At 36.1% G+C, this 22,206-nt stretch overlaps 1 protein-coding gene across 3 annotated transcripts; it reads right to left on the minus strand.

Annotated features, from left to right (window-relative positions):
- LOC103038221 (uncharacterized) lies at window positions 1–20,859 on the minus strand. 3 transcript variants are annotated; one of them, XM_049472583.1, is made up of 16 exons: window positions 19,988–20,852; window positions 19,819–19,869; window positions 18,609–18,709; window positions 16,663–16,789; window positions 16,461–16,519; window positions 14,787–14,892; window positions 11,976–12,134; window positions 10,321–10,438; window positions 10,155–10,216; window positions 8,887–9,012; window positions 7,277–7,365; window positions 5,773–5,922; window positions 2,874–3,070; window positions 2,419–2,548; window positions 1,384–1,568; window positions 10–906 (listed from the first exon to the last, which is right to left on the minus strand). In XM_049472583.1, the coding sequence occupies exons 1-16, from the start codon at window positions 20,745–20,747 to the stop codon at window positions 711–713; spliced, it is 2,616 nt and encodes an 871-aa protein (XP_049328540.1). In that variant the 5' UTR covers window positions 20,748–20,852; the 3' UTR covers window positions 10–710. The 3 variants fall into 3 exon arrangements, with proteins under 3 accessions (XP_049328541.1, XP_049328540.1, XP_049328539.1); XM_049472582.1 differs by having other exon boundaries at window positions 13–906; window positions 14,787–14,895; window positions 19,988–20,850; XM_049472584.1 differs by lacking the exon at window positions 8,887–9,012 and having other exon boundaries at window positions 1–906; window positions 14,787–14,895; window positions 19,988–20,859.
- Window positions 20,860–22,206: the final 1,347 nt, after the last annotated feature.

Consider the following 22,206-nt stretch of genomic DNA (forward strand, 5'->3'; position numbering starts at 1 on the left):
GTGAACTAAATGGTTCATAATAAAGTACATATACAACATTCATAGGCATTAAAGTATCATTAATTATAGGGTGGAGTTTGTTTAAGTGGGCCACTACTTTAGCAACATTAGCAACAACACGTTTACATGTAACAATAGTTTTGATTGTTATGAGGTTGCTAAGGTGGGCGTGGCAGACAGTCACAGGAATTTGGTCATCACTCATAAGAGTGATAAAGCAAATATACAGAGGCGTGAAAAAGTATTTGGCCCCTACAGATTTCTTTAGTTTTTGCTTTTTTGTCATAAGATCTTTTTTCCGATTACCAAACAAACTTTAATATCAGACAAATATAACCTGAGTAAATATAAAACACACTTTTTACATGATAATTTTATTTATTAAACGAAAAAAACTATCCAAACCAATCAAACCTTGTGTGAAAAAATGTTTACCCACTAAAATCAAATAACTTGATTGTGTCACTCTTGGCGGCAACAACTGCAGTTACAAGTTTTTCACATTTAGTTCCACTTTTCTGTACAGAATTGGTTTAATTAAGACGCAGGTAGACATGGTAGCATGGGAAGCTGGTGATTGGTTGGATAAAGACGTGACATAGCGTCTCCTAGTTGAACTTTCACTACAGATTTAATTCCTGCTTCTGTAACATCTGTAGTGTCACTTTTCTTTCAGTTTATTTTTTTATGAGTTCAGACCCGTGCCGGGGTCACTGTGCCTCTGCTCCATCCTGGCATCCACCCACGGCTGAGGGCTGGCAGGGCTGGGGCTGCTGGGGCTGATCTACAGAGGGTGGAGACGCCGGCTGACGTAGAATAACCAGCTGAGAAACCGGTCTCTGAAGAAGAGCAGCTAAATCCTCCTCACTGCTCCACACCACACTCACCCCGTTCACCTCCACCAGCCTGAAACACACACACACACACACACTTTAGTCTTTAAATGCTCTGAACATGCCCAGCTTCTTTCGTTCTGAAGAATATACAGTATAATATACCACAGTTAGTTGCGACCCTGCAATGTGATTGGCTGAGAGGCGTTCTATGAGTGCCATTATCAGCCGGTAATGCACTGTAACCGAAGCTCTCCATGTATTACTCCGCCACATACAGGTAACCTAACAACGATGCAGCGCTTACAAACCAAACAGGGCAGGAACTATTTTAACTGGTGGAGTTTTTTAACCAAACAGATCATATTTTCTCCTCCTCTTTAACTCTTTAAATTATTTCAATAAACAGTGATAATGGAACTGTGGTATAATCACAATAAGTGTCAGCACCACTAGCGCAGAAGAATGCTACAACATGCTAACATGAACTGATCTCAGGCAGATTCGTACAGAAGGTCAGGTGTACAGAAACGTAGAGTAAAAGAAGTACCTGTCGTTCAGATAGAGGCTGCTGTTTCCAGCGTTCTCCACCTGAAGTCCTCCTCCCTCCACCCTGCAGACAGTGAAGGTGTAGCGCCCGTCCGGCCCGGCGCTCTCCTCTACAGCCACCAGCATCGCCGGACACTGCGGAGACACCAGCTGACCCAACGAAGCCGTCTGATTGGCTGCTCTTTCCTGCAGGTGATACAGGTATAAATATATTTAATAACTGGATGATGGAGAACACAAACAGCCACTACAGCACACAGAAGATCTCACAGATTTAACCCTACAGTCAGAAAACCACGTAAAACATCAACATTTTAACATTTTCATAATAAAATTCCCCTGGTCAGAGTGTTTTAATGAGAAGATGTATACTAAAATTAATAAAGAAAATACAGTATTTTATTTATTGGGACAATTTTGTTTTACTATATTATTATTATTTTTTGTTTTTTTACTATTTTATTTTATTTGGACCATTTTTGTTATTTATACCACTTTTTTATTTAACCCTTTTTTTATTTGGACAATGATTTTATTTGGACCATTTTTTATTTGGACAGTTTTATTTTATTTGGCCATTTTATTATTACTATATTACCTTTTTTTATTTTATTGTATTTGGACTGTCTTAATTTTTTTTTTACTGTTTTTGTATTATTTTATTTTATTTGTACTACTTTTTTATTTTGACTATTTTATTTTATATGGATTGTTTTTCCTTTTTTATTTAAATTTTATTTTTACTGTTTTATTTATTTATTTATTTTACTATTTTATTTTTGTACTGTTTGGACTTCACTAAGCAAACCTTTGGTCAAAAAATTATCAAAATCTTAATATATCTAAATTCTGTTCATATTTGCATCTCATTTTTAATCATGTTAATCAGGGCTGGTATATTTTATTATTACAGAGCAGCATGTTTCATCTATTAATGTTAGAATGTATTGAAGTGTAGTGACTCTTCATGTCCAGAATCTCCTGAAAATATCCTATATAGTAGTGCTGTAAGGTAAATATTTTAGATTTATCTCACCTTTCTGTGGATTTCCTCCAGCGCTGAGTGAAGATGAGCGATGTGTCGATTCAGGTGCACCAGCGTTATCTCTTCTTTAAACACTTGACAGTTCAGTCTCATCCTCTCAAGCAGACACACTTCTGCTCTCCTGCAATTCCACATATACAAATACACGTTACAATCTATGAACACTTTTCTATATTTCTGCATAAGTATGATCTAAAACATCATTAGATTTGCACACACGTCTATAAAAAAGTAGATTGATGCTCATCAGGCTGGAGAAGGTTATTAAATAATCTGTAAAGGGTTTAGACTCCAAAGTTACCCTCTCCAGGAGTGATCAACCAACAAAATCACTCCAAGTGTGTCACCATAGTCGGTAAGGTCTTAAAGGACCCCAGGGTAATTCTAAGCAACTGAAGGCCTCTGCTCTCCACAAATCTCCAGTTTAAACGCAGTGTTAATAATACCTGTATTTCTGCACAGGTGTGATATCTGTGTTGTCCCTCAGCATCTGTAGATGATGTCTCTTCTCCTGCAGTTGGTTTTGAGCCTGGCTGAGACGTCTCTGGAGCTCCAGACTGTCCAGCGTCTCAGTGTCCAGCTGTCCATCAGTGCTCTTCAGCTCCGCACAAAACACCACCAGACCCTGGTGAAGCTCCTGCACCTGAGAATTATATATACAGTATAATACACAGTCATTAATCACAAGTTTACTGAAAACTATAGAAATTTCTAATTTTTCCCATTTTCTTCCCAATGTACACAGCCAATTACCCAACCGACTCATTAGGACTCCCCCTATCACTAGTGATGCCCCAACAAGGAGGGTGAAGACTAACACATGCTTCCTCTGATACATGTGAAGTCAGCTGCCTCTACTTTTCAAGCTGCTGCTGATGCAGCATTGTCAAGCGGCTAGCGCGAACGAAGGAAAATGCAGCGACTCAGTTCCGATACATCAGCTCACAGACGCCCTGTGTTGTACCCTAGGAGTGATGTGGGGAGGAGCGCCATCTATCCACCCGGAGGGAGCAGGGCCAATTGTGCTCCCTCTGAGCGCCGGCAGCTTGATGGCAAAGCGGCATGAGTGGGGGTTCGAACCTGCGACCTTCCGCTCATAGTGGCAGCGCTTTAAACCGCTGGACCACTCGGCGCCCAATGAAAACTTGAGTTAATTAGATTTAAAAAATGTAAGATATTACATTACATTACATTACATTTGGCAGACGCTTTTATCCAAAGCGACTTACAATATTGAAGTGCAAATAATAGAAGAGGTTAAGTACAAAAATAATAGAAGTTAAAAATAAAACATCTATAGATAGGGCCTTAAGGAGGTCAGAGGGAAATAATGGGATAGAGGAGTAGAGAAGAGGAAGAAGGAGATGAGGTTAGAATTAGTTAGTTTGTTAGGGGTGTTAGGAGAGTAAGTGCTCTTTGAAGAGCTCTATCTTCAGGAGTTTCTTAAAGATAGCGAGAGATTCTCCTGATCTGGTAGTGGAAGGTAGTTTGTTCCACCACTGTGGAACTCTGTAAGAGAACAGTCTGGATTGCTTTGTGTGAGTGTTTGGCAAAGCGAGGCGACATTCATTGGAGGAGCGCAGCGGCCGGGAGGTAGCGTAAGCGTTCAGGAGCGAGTGCAGGTAGGAAGGAGCCTGTTCTGTCATCACCTTGTAGGCGATTGTAAGAGCTTTGAATTTGTACTAAGACTAATTGGTACTTTTGGCAGTGTGGGCAGTGTGCCAAGTCCTGCTGGAAAATAATCCATAAAAAATCCCTAGAAAAAAAACTCCATAAAAGTTTGTCAGCAGAGGGAAGCATGAAGTGCTGTAAGATTTTGTGGGAAAACAAAGCTGCACTGACTTTAGACTTGATAATAAAACACAGTGGATCAACACCAGCAGATGACATGTCTCTCCATGTCATCTGCTGGTGGATTTTATTTTCCAGCAGGATTTGACACACTGCCCATACTGCCCACAAAAGTACCAGTTGCTCTTATATAATATTCAAATTTTCTGAGACACTGATTTCTGTGTTTTCATTTCTGTAAATCATAATCATCAACAATAAAAGAAATAAATGCTTAAAATAAATCACTTTGTGTTTAATACATCTATATAATATATGAGTTTCACATTTTCAACTGAATCATTGAAATAAAGTTACTTTTCAGTGATATTCTATTTTTTTTAAATGTACCTGTCCATTAAATCGAATCATAATCTAATAACCGTATTTAATAACCCCAGTCTGATGCTTCTTTTCTGTTGGCTTTCAGGACAATCTATTTACATACTGGGAGTGTCCTTCAGTTTCTGACGCTCACCATCAGTGTGTAGTCATTCCCTCTGGCTGGTAGACTATCTTTGGTGAGCTTGTAGGAGATAACTCTGTGTTGGCTGTGTGCTCTATACTGTTCACTCTGTAGCATTTCAAATCTATATTTTAGTTCATTTCAATCAAACAGAAGACTAAATACTAAGCTATTTTTACCTTATTTTTTACCTTAGAATTATTGTGCAAAGCAACTGATGTCACAAACTGTTTTTTCTCAAATAATTGAATTAAATTAAACTTATCCAAGCTTAAAGTGCATAATCAAAACAGCAGAATCCTACTGGCATGGTGTAGTATGTACATATTTTTCATGTACAGTAGAAGTCAAAAGTTTGGACACACCTTAAATTCAGTGTTTTTTCATTATTTTAAAAGGTTCTGTATTGTAGATTAATACTAAACTCATCCAAACTATAAAGAAAAACATTGTGTTAAACAAACCAGAATATGTTTTATATTTTACATTCTTTAGTTTTACACATCTCTGCTGGATTTATGAGGTAGAGTCACCTGGAATTCAGGCTTTCAGTTAACAGCTGTGCTGAACTCATCAAGAGTTAATTACTTGAATTTCTTGTCTCTTAATGTGTTTGAGAGCATCAGTTAAAGTAAAGTAGTGAAGAGGTAGAGTTACAGGTATACAGTGAATATTTGAGTAATGTTCTAATCCAGATTATGAGAAGCAACAACAACAACTCAAATAAATAAAAATATATATAAAAATACTTTATGAAAGGTCAGTCAATCAGAAAAGGAAAATTTTAAGAACTATGAAAGTATCCTTAAGTGCAGTCACTGCAAAGACCATCAGAGTTACCAGCCTCAGAAACCACAAGTTAACAAACAGCTCTCCAGATAAGAGCATCTACAAGCTTCTTCACAGAGTATTTTGGTTTATTTAACTTTACTTTTAAGTTACTACATGATTCCTTATGTGTTCCTTCATTGTGTGGTTTAGTCTAGTCTATTTTTTTTTCTCTTTGTGAAGAGATTAAAATATAAATGGAATTGATGTAAAAAGTTTACCTGCAGGATGATATTTTGGAGGAAGTCTACTTGTTGATTTAGCTCTTGGAGCTTCTCATCTCTGATTTGCTGGTTTATTATTTGGACGTTGTTTTCAGCCGTATTTAATGTGCAGAATTCAGGGGATTCTGGAGAATTACTCGGTTTCTCCTGCAAAAGAGAAAAAAACAGGGAAACAAAAGCATAATGTTTCTTCTATAAACATTTCGTTTAAACTCCCACAAATAGTCCTCCATTCCACCTGAAAAAGGGTTTTTTTTTTACTTCCCGCTGCTAAGCTGAGTCCTTTAAAGTTTCAGTTCCACCTTAAGTGCTGCAGCTTTCATAGCTGTCAAATGTTCACCTTCTGCATTATAGATTTTTCAGTTCCACCTTAAATACCAAAGGAGACAAATAGTTAAATTCAAGTGCTACAACTTAGTTTCTTACCTTTATAGCTATTCCACCTTAAATTATACAACATTTTACTATAGTTATAGTAGATAAAATAAATACTTTACTCATCAGTTTCAGTATTTAGTAGTATGTCTCTGATCTGTGTGAAACGTATCTCCATTTATTACCCTGTAGGTAGAAGTATATTAAATATAATAAATATATTACACTGCAAAAAATCCATTGGCAAAAACTAGACAAAATATATGCAAATTAAGACAAATATATGTATTTGAAGCAAAAATATCTGCCAATGGGGTAAGCAAAATATTCTTAGTAAGATTTCTTACAAAAAGCCATGGCAAAGTCTCAAAATGAGTGAAGTAACACCTAAATCAAGCAAAAAAGTCACTGTTTTTGGACACAAGAATCAGAATAACTTGATTGCTGCTTGATTGTGAGTTGTGATTTTGAGTTTAAATTACTTAAAATAAGGTACAAATTCTACGTAAGAATGATTAAGATAATTATCCCTAAATAAGCAAAATAATCTAATACTTAGTAAGACAAAAAATCTTATTAGAGAAGAACATTTTTAAAAGAGATTTATTGCCTTAAATTTAGACAATTTCACTTGCTAAGATTTAGTTTTTTTGCAGTGGAATAAAATACTTCAGTAGAAGTTGAAGAACTAACTCAAGCTTTTTACGTTTTAAGTAAAAGTGTTTAAAAAAGTACTGGATTCAAAACTACTTAAAGTATAAAAGGGGCGGGATGTGTGCAGGTGTGATGGATCACAGTATAAACCAATAGGGAGTCAGAATGGTATATGTTTATACTTCTCTACATCCAATCACAATCAGTGATCAGATTCACTCTGGAATATGGATGGAGAGATTTATCTGGATAGTGGTTTTATTGAACGATGAGAAGCGAAATTAAAAATGAGCTGAAATGAAAAAAAATATAGGAGTAACAGGGCTGTTTTTATTAAAATGTGAGGAGTAGAAAGTTCAGATAATTGTGTGAAAATGTAAAATAATTACTCCAGTAAAGTGTATATATAATGAAGGTATAGGTAATAAAGTATTTATAATGTAATTGATTGAAACACTGCTGCTTTTTGTACCTTTTTACACAACTCCAGCTCCAGTAGTCTGGTCTCTGAACCCGGCAGGTTACCCATCTGCTGCTCCACAGAGAATTCCTCTGAAGAATCTTTAAAAATTATAATAATAAAAAAGATTACCATCCATCCAAGCATAATTACAATTAATAAAACACAGGAAAAACACTTTGAAACACAATAAATAACATTTAATTCATTAATTCTGTCAGGATTTGCAGGAGCAGGGAGATGTGGAGGTGAACGTAAAAAAAGAAGGTAAGGGAGTATTTATTAAACAAATAAACAAGCAAGCAAAGAAATAAAGAAATAAACCAGAACAAACGAGAGATAAAGCTAACATACAAACAGGGAGGCTAAACAAAGTAACAAACGAGTAACTGAAACAAGACTGAAATAAACTAAACTGGGCAAGGAAAACAAACGAATAAACAAAACATAAACAAGGAGAAATAAACAAAAAATAAACAAGGGCAATGACTGAGAACACGAGAAAGCAAACACGGGAATGACAAACAACAGGGGTTAGTGCAAAGACCGCCGCAGACAAACTGATACAGGAGGACTATATATACAAACAGGAAACACACACAGGAAGTAGAAACACCTGGGGCTAGGGGGCGGAGCTACAAATTACACACAGGTGAATGGAAAATTACTGGGGAACAACACAGAGGAGCATGATACAAGTGGGGTTCACACACAGAGACATGAAAACAGACAGGAAACAGGGCAAAGATGTGACAAATTCATAATAATTATTCAGAATTGGTTATAATTACATCACAGTGTGCTGTAATTTTGGAGATCTTTAAGCCAAATTTACATTGATATTAATATACACTACTGGTAAAAAGTTTTAGATCTTTTTTCTCTCCTTACTTTTTGCCAATTAAGCTCTTTAGGTCCAGCCAATAACCAGAAACAGTACAGAATCCAGTGTAGAAAGTTTGGCATGGGGCCTTTTAGAAAAACAAATCAACTAAAAACTGAAAAAAATCATATACTGTTAAAAAGAGCTCTACTACAGCAGCATTTACACACTTACACACAACACATTCACACTTTCACCATCAGAGCGGTGAGTTTTATACACCTTCAAAAGAGAAACTGGAGAAAACTGCTACAGGAAGACGTCTGGCTGACCCACATGAAAACAGCTTTAATTACGCCTGGGTGCGTCTACAGTAGCTACTTTCACTAAACCCAGTTTGGTTTAGTTCATCGTTTAATAAAATCACTAATGACTCAAGTTACTGTTGGATAACTTTCTAAATCAATAAATAAACAAAAAAACTAGACAGAGTTTTATTGAGTTTTATTTGAAACAACTGGCTATTTCTGTTTTATAGTATTCATAAACCTCTATCTTAGCTTATTCAGTCTGAACATTTCTACACTGTTAAATTTAATGAAAGTTAAATGAATGATTTACTGTTTTGTTTATGAGCCATTCTGAATGAAATCATAAAATATATAAAGGCAGAGATTTAGCAATTACATCATCATACAGTAATAAACTGAGATAATATTCCAGAAACAAAGAAACAAAACATTATTCTAGCTCATTATCTTCACGTAATTCACTTATTTTAGACATATATATATCATACCTTGCTTGCTCTTCAGGCTGAATTGATCTTTATCTTCGTTTATTCCGAGCATCCTCAGGCAGGACTCCATCACTTTCCCAACACTCGTATCTTTCGGCGTTCTTAAATGTACTATCCGTTCTAAAGCTAACATAACACCAGAAAGCCCTTAGTCTCAAACACAATACAGCATATCACATCAAACAGATCAGAGATTATCATATTAAATCAGGAAATAATAATAATAATAATAATAATAATAATAATAATAATAATAATAATAATAATAATAATAATAGTTTTTAAATTAAATAAATACAATGTGCTCCCACTTCTCTTCTGTAGCTTTGCCTACATCATTAACATATAAAATATTTTAGGGACATGAATAGGCAGAGGAATATATAGGAAGCATTTCTCCCAAATTCCAAATAAAAATATTGTCATTTAGAGCATTTATTTGCAGAAAATTAGAAATGGCTGAAATAACAAAAAAAAAGATTAAAAAAAAAAAGAAAACAAGTTCATATTTATAAAGTTTTAGTTCAGAAATCAATATTTGGTGGAATAACCCTGGTTTTTAATCACAGTTTTAATCTCATGCATCTTGGCATCATGTTCTCCTCCACCAGTCTTACACACTGCTTTTGGATAACTTTATGCTGCTTTACTCCTGGTACAAAAATTCAAGCAGTTCAGTTTGGTTTGATGGTTTGTGATCATCCATCTTCCTCTTGATTATATTCCAGAGGTTTTTAATTAGCTAAAATCAAAGAAACGTATCATTTTTAAGCGCTCTCTTATTTTTTTTCCAGAGCTGTATATATGGATTATACATCAGATCATCACCTCCTAATAGTTGCCAGACGTTTCTGCTTTAGCCTCTTTGTATTTATATTATGAAGGAACACATGCACACACGATTATATGTACAATATCTCACAAAAGTATATTTTATCTACAAAAATGCGACACTAATGTCACTAACGAGACATGTGAGTCTTAGGTGTGAAAGAGTGCCAGGCTGTTAAATTTGGTAAATTTGATGTTTTAGGTTAAATTCTCTTAACCTGGCCACTGGAAGTCCAGCATGGCGCCTCATGGCAAAGAACTCTCTAAGGATGTGAGGAACAGAATTGTTGCTCTAAATAAAAATGGCCTAAGCCTATAAGAAGTATCTGTACTGTATCTGTACACTGACTATGATATGACACTGTATTAAAGTATCATATATTCAGTGATCTGTGTGAGATACAGTATTTAGCCTTTATCATCATATTAAACATTACCATAAATTGTGATTTCTACAAGATGAGTGTTCCTGTGAGCCCCAAACTGCTGTCCTTTTTGTCTGTAAAATATAAATGCATGAGGTATAAGAGAAAATACGTATTTTAGGGAAATCTGTGAGAAATTATACACTGTATATATTATTTAGGGTTATTTTACTCGTACCTGAATTTATGTGAATTTTGGTTGGTTGTCAGACAGTTGATCTGGGGTGAAGACTTTGACTTGGTCAGAGACACCAAAGCAGCTGTAAATCTGTCGATATGGTTCGGACCAAACGTTTCTGTGTAAGAAAAAGTTAAAATACAAAAAGAATAAGTCTTAATGGATCCCTGTGAGTCTCTTTTTCTAAAAGGGTCCTTCCCCTTTAATAAAACTAGAACATTTAAAGTTCTACTTCCACTAAAATCCTCTTGTTCTTGTTGTTTGTGAAATACAGCAGGTCTCTCTGAGTTGTTTATGATGCTGCACATCAAACTCTTCCTCAACCTCCATTGTCTGCAGTAACTAGTAAAAGAAAATATTCAGAAAAATGAGTCGATCAGGAAAAGCACCGTTTCTACGTCAACCCGCAAATTAGTATTCATTGCCCCGCCCACCTCAGATCAGGACCGCCCACAGGCAGAGCTTAAGCCAGGCAGCGACGCTGTCTCGTCAGATAGGAGCTAACAGTGCTAACAGTGCAGTTAATTCCTGTGTTATTTGTGTGAATAACACATCAGTGTTTATATACTTTACCCAGTAGTTCAGAGCTAAGAAACAAATGGTTAGAATTGTTAGAATGGTCTGTGGAGAAACACCACCAGCAAAGTACAATGGAGATAAAACAGTTACACTAGTTAAAAGTAAAAATCCACCTCAGGGTTTTGTTCCTGGGGTGGATTTTTACTTTATGCACCTGGACTACCCACCTCTGTGTGTAAGTAATTATAGGTTTATATAGGATCTCTGATGGATTTGGTGTTTTACAGAGACTCTAAGACTAGGTCAGTGGCTGAACTGCATTTAGCAGGGCTTTATTACACATGTTGTAAATTAACATGACTGTTTTTAGTGTAAAAATATCTTTATTTTAAAACATTTCTAACTGTTGTCTGCCTTGCTGCTTCCTTGTGTTGCAGTGCTGTTAGCCAATCAGAGGCGATATGTTTGCATGTATGAGTATTCATGAGCAAGAGTCGAAATCCTACCATTCGTCCCCCACACACTCCTCCACTGGACTAAAGCAAGGTTATACCAGATCACCAGAGCAGTTTTTTTTTTCACAAAAACCAGCTCACATGATATTAATTCATACTAGAGACGCAACTAGACATTTTAAAATTAATTTAAAAAATGATAGAATGAGATCTTTAACCATACTATCACAGTCCTATCAGCTATGAGCACTACACTTCCAGTCAAATTTCATATTGACTATAACATTTTCCTGTTAGCGTATAAAGCCCTACATTGGTGTGTCTTTGCTATTGTAATGACGGAAAAGTACAACTTGCTCGGCTCAAAACTCTTCAAAAAGCATGTACTAATTTTTGGCGTAACATGAAATAAACCAATCAGAGTGTCACTTACTCATCATTACTTTTAAGAGTCAGATGAGCTCTGACTTTGGCAGATTTTTTGCTGTTTTAACAGTGCAGGTACCTGGATGCCTTGTTGACAATTTACTGCCAAGATAGCGATGAATGCCTGACTGTTGTCGTCTGTCAAGGTTGTATTGAGTCAGTGGAGCTCCTGTGTTTTCTGTTAACAAGTATTTAATGAAATAGGTCATACCCCATTTAAGCTCCTTCGGATTGGTCATAATTATGGTCTGTTACCTAGAAGGATGTCCAGTTTCTGGGTGGTGGTGTTGGGTGGGTGAAGTTCCTTGTAGATGGCAGACAGAAGTCGCTCTCGCTCCTCCAGACCAGACACTCGGAGAACATCCAGAAGATCGAGGTCAATGCAGGTAATGTGGGAACCTGTTAGTTCTGCCTCTGTAACAAATACCAGTAAGTTTAAAGGAGAAGTCTGGAGTGAAATGAACTTGGGTTATAGTAAAACGTGATAAGGAGTATAAACTTTTGTCAAATATTCCACCTCCGTTCACCCCCAGCATTCCTAAATACAGCACTTTTATCCGATGCTCCAAACAGGCTTACAGTGCTAGTGATCAGGGCATAGAATTACCCATTCTAAGAAATCATTATTTTTACAAAATAAAAAAAAAAGACACTAAGAACTTTAAAAGTGTGCAGTTAGTTTATTAGGAACCTTTAGGTAGTTTTTCAGGCGCCACCACAAATTTAAAGATTTACCTTGTTAAAAATTATGATAACCACTATATTACTATAGTTAAATGTGTAGTTTCAATGTTTTTTTTTTTATATTTAGGCATAAATAATCACTAGTAGTTTATCTCATTAGCTAGCTAACTCGCTTAATTTCCTGTACCACCTTAAATGCAACAGAAGCAAATAAAAAAGCTATAAAAGCTAATTTCAGCTCCAAATCACAGAGCAATTAAGGAACAGACAATAATAACTAATTCCTGCACCGCCTGCCCTGCCTTTCTAAAGACATACGATAAAATACGCCCTAAAGTAAACTAGTTAAGCAGCAGCAGCAGTTAGGCTGCTGAACTTTAGCGTTCCATTGCTGTAGCTACTGTATATCCAGGGCCCCTTTTTAAAGCACTTAGGGGCCCAAAGCAAAGTATACCCCACCAAATCAAGTGTAATTCAAACAGCAAAGCACTCATATATAAAAACACTATAACCACCTGAAATCTTATATAGTTGTTTGAACAAGATTGAGGTGTAATGTGCTGTTCCTTGTCTCTTTTTTAGCTAAGTGGTTGCTAGGCAGTTGCTAAGGTGTTGCTATGGCATTCATGGGGGTTGCTATGGTGTTGCTTTGGTGTCCCTGGAGGTTGCTAGGGTGTTGCTAAGGTGTTCCTAAATAGTTGGTGGGTGGTTGCTAAAGTGTTACTATGGAACACATGGTGGTTGCTAAATTGTTGCCAATTGGTCGCTAGGTGGTTGCTATAGTGTCTGTAGTGGTTGCTAAGGTGTTGTTAAGCAGTTGCTAGGTGGATGCTTAGGTGTTGCTATGGTATCCGTGTTGGTTACTAGATAGATAGATAGATAGATAGATAGATAGATAGATTATGTGAATACCCAATCATGAGTAAATGTACTTGAATGTATGTGAGGTTGGGAAAGTGTTAGTGTCCTATGTAGGTTCTGGTGCCAGGTGGTTGCTAAGGTGTTGCTATGGTATCAGTGAACAGCTGGTGTGCATGGATACTGCTGAACATGTTCCAGTCTGGTTGTATTCTGCTGTCAGTAGGGGCCCCCTAAGGGTGATTCTAATAACTGAGTTGTTTTCCTACATTTCCTACATTGGGTTGCCTGTTTTCTCAATTATTTTATTAGTGAGGATTCCTCCCTTATAAGGGAAAGGGTCACACTTGAAAAATTGGAGATACGTGTACAAAAGAGAAATATGATTGGGCCTAAATCATGATAAGTCAACTGATGAGCAATAAACATGAGAATAGGTAGGATAGGGAAACAGATTGCAAAATTAATTCCATGGAAAATTGGAAACACATCTCTAAATTAAGTTTTTCTGAATCAAGTTAACAAATTAAATGAACACAGTTATTTTAAGTCAGATCAGCCTGTTTCATCTGATTGTTTTCAAGTTAACAGTTTGCATTAACGCAACTGAAATGCAAAGAAAGCTACCTTAAATAGTTTACATGTTAATAACTCAAATGATTTGATATTAATTAAGACACTGAACTAAGTGTCTTAGGAAATAATTAACTTTACATAATTTATTATTCATTACTTAAAGAACTATTTTAAATCTGGATCTTTAATCCAGGATCCAGTGCTGGATTTGTAATATTTGGTGGGTGTGGTTATAACTGGCCAGACTTTCAGAGCTGAATTATATTTTAGTGTTAAAATATATATATAATAATGTATGTATGTTATAATAATAATGTAATGCAATCAAAAATAAAAATTCAATTAATAAATAAATAAAATTCATATGTATTATTTGACTTTTTATGTCCATAGCAGTAAAATAATTATAACTTCTTTTAATTCAATATAAGTTCTTCTATTTTATAAAGTGTCCTTACACAGTAAAATAAATAAATGTGTTTACTGATTATCTAGGATGCAGTCATGCTTTACTTTTCAGGGCTAAACTGCTGTTTGATTGGTTGATAAACGTCTATTCTGATGGACAATAGGTCTCAATCTGTGTTGAGTGCAAGAATATATAATGTCCGTTGTGATAAACGTGGTCTGAAGGGGTTAAAATGTGATCAGAACTGGGAACACAGTTTTACTGATATAAGACTTAAATCTATCATGTTACAGGTATTAATATCATAATTCTGCGTGAGTTTCGGCTGTGATATTCAGTAAATATAAAATAAATATATTTTCTCTGCAGCAGAGAAAAGAGTAACTTGTTCTTACAGCCTAAAACACTGAGATCAGCAGCTGCAGTAGAGCACAGTATTGCTAGATATTGTAGAATACAATATTGCATTACTTCACCTACTACTCAAATACTCTTTTTACAGTGTAGTAAATATATAAACAGTAAACTCCAGATTTGACCTCTAATGAAAGGCAGGCACTTCTGAAAGCCGATGCTGCTGAACCACTGGCACACCTCCTCCGTGTTCATCTCCACCAGCGGTTTGTGTCGAAGCTCAATTAAGTTCTGCTGTTGAAACATTCACACAACCAATCAGCTTTCAGAAAGCATCAGACACATTGTAGAAACGTTTATTAGGGTTAATATATACAAAATCATAAATATAATATACATAGTAAATGAATAGAGGAGTGATCCAGACTACATAAGGAATCATTTAGTAACTTAAAACCTAAATACTCTCTGAAGAAGCTTTTAGGTTCTCTTATCTGGAGTCCTGATGAGTGCCAGTTTCATCGTTATTACATGATTTACTGTGTTTTTGAAACTGCACTTGAGTATACATTCAAACATCTTGAAATTCTTCTTTCTGGATTAAATAACCTTCATTTCTTCTCATAACCTGGATTAGAACATTACTCAAATATTCACTATTCACTGTATAGCTGTAACTCTACCTATTCACTACTTTACAACTGATGCTCTTAAACACATTAAGAGACAAGAAATTCAAGTAAGTAATTAACTCTTGATGAGTTCAGCACAGCTGTTAACTGAAAGCCTGAATTCCAGGAGACTCTACCTCAAAAATCCAGCATAGATGTTCAAAACTGATCATCTAAACAAGAGGAACTACTTTGAAGAATCTAAAATATAAAAATTCCATATGTTTCTCTTCATAGTTTGGATGAGTTTAATATGAATCTACAACAAATAACATTTAAAAATAATGAAAAAACACTGACTTTAAGGTGTATCCAAACTTTTGACTGGAACTATATTAAATATGACTAAACATTGTGTATTGTATTGTAAAGCATTAATTTGTAGGAGTTCTGAGTAAACATTATCTAGACTAAACATCTGAGATAGACTAAACAAATTAAGGTAAATGTAACTTAACATTTCTTTGTACATAACACAAAAATGACATCTTTCCTATTGGCTCCTGGCTTCATTTATTTGATTAGATTTGATTAGAGATCATTACCATTTTACAGGCACTTTCTTGCATATTTCTTATATATATATATGTAGTTTCTGGTGCCAGGTGGTTGCTAAGGTGTTGCTATGGTATCAGTGAACAGCTGGTGTGCATGGATGCTGCTGAACATGTTCCAGTCTGGTTGTATTCTGCTGTCAGTAGGGGCCCCCTAAGGGTGATTCTAATAACTGAGTTGTTTTCCTACATTTCCTACATTGGGTTGCCTGTTTTCTCAATTATTTTATTAGTGGGAGGATTCCTCCCTTATAAGGGAAAGGGTCACACTTGAAAAATTGGAGAGTTATGACACACACCGACCTTTCTTTTGTACATAACACAAAAATGACATCTTTCCTATTGGCTCCTGGCTTCATTTATTTGCATAATTGGTGCCCACCCCTTCAATGCTACTGTAACTCACCATCAGTGTGTAGTCTTACCACAACAGTGTGTGTTGTTCAACCAAGAATTAGATTAGATTTGATTAGAGATCATTACCATTTTACAGGCACTTTCTTGCATATTTCTTATATAATTGGCTAACATAACATTTTTTTAAATACTTTTCACAGGTAGTTTCCACAAACTGTCAGTTTAAAGCTGTTAAACACAGGTAGTTACAGAGATATACTGTAAAACTAGGCATTACCTGGTTTGTGTGTTCCTCAAACTTTCCATTCTGGTCCTGCGGCTGAGGGATGTATGATGCTGAAACAAATTAAATAAATAAATATATAAATAAATGTATATGCTTTTGATAGTTATGGAAATGTTCATCTTCATCAAATGAGAAAATCACACTGTGGACGTAAGCAAAGATAAACACATTTATAAACCAAACGTCTCATTACCGACGGTTATTCTCCTCTGCCTCAGAGACCCATCATTTTTAGAAGAATCCTCTGCTCTGTGATGAACAGATCGAAAGGTGTGACTCTGTGGAACTCCTCCCAAACTGCAGGATCTTGTAGCTGTCGCCTGCAGACCAAAATATGTACAATTTTCTTAATAGACATGAAAAACGGAATAAGTTGGAGAAAATGAGAAACAGCTGAAACAACAAAAAAAAGATGCAGAGCTTTCAGATCTCAAATAATGCAAAGAAAACAAGTTCATATTCATAAAGTTTTAAGAGTTCAGAAATCAATATTTGGTGGAATAACCCTGGATTTTAATCACAGTTTTCATGCATCTTGGCATCATGTTCTCCTCCACCAGTCTTACACACTGCTTTTGGATAACTTTATGCTGCTTTACTCCTGGTACAAAAAATCAAGCAGTTCAGCTTGCTTTGATGGCTTTTGATCATCCATCTTCCTCTTAATTATATTCCAGAGGTTTATAATTTGCTAAAATCAAAGAGGCTCATAATTGCTCATAAGTGCTTTCTTTTTTTCCAGAGCTGTATGATCCTATGAGAAAACCTAATTAAACAATATTGGGACAAAAAAATGTAATGCATTTCCTTTTTTTTGCCATATATATATATAGCGATATAGAATTTTTTTTCCCACATTTCACCAGAATTCACAATTTTTAATGATATTTTTCCCACTTTTTTCACCAATGCACTTAAATCCATGTCATATCTTGTTTAAGGTAAAATTACTTGTTGTCTTCAGCAACAAGTAAAGCCTGGAAAAGCATTATAAAGGAGGAAACTCAGCGTATAGTGCACACTAAGAAAAGTAAGTACAGATTTGTACCTAAAAGAGTACAAAGCTTGTCGCTGGGGCTGTACCTTATATTGAGGTACAAAAAAGTACCTTTCAGTGAAAGTCCTTTTTTGTACCCATGTTTTTTGTGCCAGTAAAGATTATAAAAATTATAAACATCATCATCAACTGAATATGGCTCAAAAACTTGATGATCCAAAATTGTCTGGCTTTCAAATAAAAAATGTGCAAATAAAATATATATTGTTTATTAGTGCAGTGATACAGAATACTGAATGTACCTTTTGGCTGGTTAAATGGTACAAATCTGTACTTATTGCTGTTAGGAATGATTGTATACTTCAAAGGGAACAAATTTGACTCTGTAAAGACCAATATTATACTATTGAGGGTACAACTATGAACAGTGTACCTTTGAGTACAAAAAAGTACTCATATTGTTTTTTAGAGTGTGATGTTCATAGGTTTCAGATTTCAGACAGACTTCAGCCTGCAAAGGATTCTCAACAAAGTTCATCTGTTTGGTTACTTTTGAAATAAGGGTGTTTTTTATAAAAAAAAAAACTGGTTGTAATTTCTAAAAGCTTGAAAATCTACACTTTAATTACATCTTCTTTTTTTTTTAAACCTAGTGTGGTGGCATGCAAAGCAAAACACAAGAAGATTGTCTAGGTGTCCAAATATTTATGGACCTGCACATTGATATTGACATCCCTAATACTGGGTAAATATAATCTGCCTCTAGTAGATATGATACAGGTAGATAATCAGATAAATAGAACATTTGACCAGTTTTAGATCAAATCAACACTTATGTTGCTTATCAAATATCTTCAGTGTAGAAAATGATCTACTTTGCCCTTATGTTTACTATGACCTGATCTACAAGGATAGCTGGTAACATAAAGTAGTAATGTCTCAATCAAGCAATAAAGATAAAGAAGGATTAGTATAATATACTCCATCAATTACAGAGTATCACAGAAACTGTAAGAGAATTTAGCTATTTTCCCTTCCTGGTGTCATGTGACTTTTCACTGTTACAAGGTCTCAGGTGTGAATGGGGAGCAGGGCTGTTGTTAAATTTCATGTTTTGTGTACAATTCTCTAATTTTTCTTACCTTTTGTAGAAGAATTGAATCCATGTTGTCACGGAAAGTTAGTAATCTCAGCTTCGTCATGAGCAAGTCTCGATTAGAGCTGTCCTTACTGCTCAGATCATCTGAACAAAGAAAAAGCACAGTTTATCAACTATTTATCAGATATAAACCTAAAGTAAAAAGTTAAAAAAACTTTATTTGTTGCCAAATTCTTTGTCATTATTGGCGAAATTAAAGTACAGATAATCACTGATCATCACTGAGCTTCACTTATGCTAATTGCTAGTTTTTGGCCTATTTTCAAGCCATGTCCTACAATCCAGACCAGTACTTAAAGGAGAAAAATGGATGTAAAGGGGAAAATGGATTTTGTTGTAGTAAAACATGATAAAAAGTACTTATCTTTGATGAATAGCACACCTCCGTTCTCCCACAGCGATCCAGAAATTTTAACAGTTTATCCAACAAACACCCTTCAGACTGGGGAAATAATTTACCCTGATAAATCACTTTTTCCACCGTTATCCATCTCAAAGTAGCTCCACACCTCCTTACTAGAATCCGAAAAAAGCCCTGACATCTAAAATGAGGCATTATTAACTTAACAAGTGCACAAGAAGCTTATTAAAAACACTGTTTACTTCTTATAACGCCATGTAGCTTCAGCTCCAAGCTCCGCCATCACTGCTGGTGCCGACTGCTACGCTATGCGGAGTCTATGTGTATATATATGTCTATGTTATTATCAGTACAGTGATGGCGGCGCTCGGAGCTGAAGCTAGTGTTATATGGGATGTAAACAGTGGTTTTTAATACGCTTCTTGTGCACTTTTTAAGTTATCAATGCCTCGTTTTAAATGTCAGGGCTCCGGATTCAGTAAGGAGGTGTGGAGCTATTTTGAGCTGGATTTATCAGGGTAAATTATGCCCTGTGTCGCCCAGTCTGAAGGTTGTTTGGATAAAGGTGTGCTATTCATCAAAGGTAGGAAATTTTTATCATGTTTTACTACAGCAAAAGCCCATTTTACACCAGAGTTCTCCTTTAAGCCATGCCCTTCAAAACTGGTGCCTTTACGTGGTGTGGCCAGCATTCCCACCAGTACTACAAACCTCACCCTGGAATCCTTCCCACTCTACAGTACGTTACACAGCATTTTCTCTTGCAAGTCTTTTGAATTCATTGGGTTTTACAGTGTGTATAAACGATACTCTCGACTGCATACAGACTCACCCAGGTTGTGTTCTGTAAACTGCAGTAAATTGATTCCGGCATTGAAGCTTCCTGCCAATATAAACACAGACCTTTCTTGACGCCCAACAAGTAAAATAATCCCTAGCAATAGAATAAAAGTCTTGTATCTTACGTATATATTCATACAGTTTTGTTTATAGGCTCTTACGCTTTCGTGGGAACAGGATGGGACACGGTGGCACCTGGAAAGAGGAGCGCAAGAATTTCTTCTGATTCTTCTTCTCCTCCTCGCTGATATCTGCTCTCTGTTTTAAACTAGTCTCTGGATTTTCATTCTGAGGGTCGAGAGTATCCAGCTCCTCTGGTTCAGCTTTCTGATCTTCTTCCTGAGCTTCCTCTACATCTACCTTAGGTACATTATCTGTGGTGGCAATGCTTCCCACGCTGTCCACGCCTTCACTTCCAGACGTGTGAGCCACGCTGTCCTCCTCCGAGTTAACGTCAAAAAACTGATCATCGTCCAAGACGTCCGAGGGCGTAGGAGGAATCAGATTGATCACAGGAGGCGTGAGCAGACCTCCATCACTGGAACTGCTTGTCCTAAACAGCAGATAATCCACAGCGGATCCGTACTCGTCACTGGTCAGGCTGTCCTGGGTTCTGGTTCTGGACTGGAGAGGCATCGAGGACAACGGCGCCAACTTCACCTTCCGCAGCCCTCTCTGAAACGAAGAGACCGAACTTGCCGAGCGACTCATCTGCGGTTTCTGAGCAGGTAAATTAGAAAAGTCCTCCACTTCTCTGAGGATGAAGCTGAGGTTGTCCACCCCGAGATCTTCCACAACAATATGAATGTTTTCTCCACTTCCACCAGGGCCACCAGTTGAGGACACATTTTCTTCATCAGGCTCCAAGTTAAAACAGTCTTTTATACCCGTCCAATAGCAGGAGCAGCACAGGAAACTCATAGCGACGCTACTGATGAATTTTCTCCTCCTCAGTCTCCCATTTAACCTGATTTCATTTACAGCAAGCTATCGAAACTAAGCTCTAATCTCTTTTATTAACCCTCGTCCCTGAAACACAAGTAGGCACTGCTGTTTCTCTCCACACAGCCCTGATCTACAAACCTCCTCCAGCAGGAGGAGGAAACACTTAGCGCTATGCTAATGCGCTGGGATGAGTGTGTGTTGCTTAGCAGTGGGACGGAAGAGGATTGGTTCACGATGGATCAACACTTGAGATAAACACTGCGATATAATTAGGCATCTTTCATATGTTAAACAGTTAGAACAGCTCTTTGCCCTCACAGGACGTCGAGATGACATATTTAGTCAAAATGCATGATCACCTGCCCCCCGATGTGGAAAGCATTTGGGGAAAAAAAAGAGAGCACCTTTAATAATGATGAGTTTTTCCAAACTGTAAACCTCTGGAATATAATCAAGAGGAAGATGGATGATCAAAAGCCATCAAACCAAACTGAACTGCTTGAATTTTTGCACCAGGAGTAATGGCATAAAATTGTCTAAAAGCAGTGTGTAAGACTGGTGGAGGAGAACATGATGCCAAGATGCATGAAAACTGTGATTAAAAACCAGGATTATTCCACCAAATATTGTTTCTGAACTTTTAAAACTTTATGAATATGAACTTGTTGTTTTCTTTGCATTATTTGAGGTCTGAAAGCTCTGCCTCATTTTTGTTATTTGAGCCATTTCTCATTTTCTGCAAATACATGCTCTAAATGACAATATTTTTATTTGTAATTTGGGAGAAATGTTGTCCGTAGTTTATAGAATAAAACAGGAATGTTCATTTTATTTAAACATAAACCTATAAATAGCAAAATCAGAGAAACTGATCCAGAAACTGAAGTGCTCTCTTCATTTTTTTTTTACAGAACTGTATATACTACACTGTAAAAAAAAAGTTAGAAAAAAGTGAAAAATTAGGCATTTTCCCAAATTTACAAGTGATGCCTCAACACCAGGAGGGTGAAGACCAGCACACGCCTCCTCCGATACATGTAAAGTCAGACTTTGCCTCTTTTTGAACTGCAGCTGATGCAGTATTGCCGAGTAGCATCACAGCGCTAACGTTTGGAGGAAAGCGCAGCGACTTGGGATGCAGACTGATCTCTTGATCATAGTGGCAGCGCTTTAGACCACTGGACCACTCGGAACCCGGATTAAAACAAATTAAAAAAAGTAATAAATAGACTTAGAAACAATATATATATATATATATATATATATATATATATATATAAACACATATATATATATATATATATATATATATATATATATATATATATATATATATAATTATAAACAGTTCAATGGAGTATTGTTCAAATGCAATATTACAAAAGTTATTAGTCCAGTTTGAGGTGTGCAAAAATGCAATACATAATAATCAATC

The sequence above is a fragment of the Astyanax mexicanus genome, chromosome 25 (genome assembly GCF_023375975.1).
Source record: "Astyanax mexicanus isolate ESR-SI-001 chromosome 25, AstMex3_surface, whole genome shotgun sequence".
Lineage (NCBI taxonomy): Eukaryota > Metazoa > Chordata > Actinopteri > Characiformes > Acestrorhamphidae > Astyanax > Astyanax mexicanus.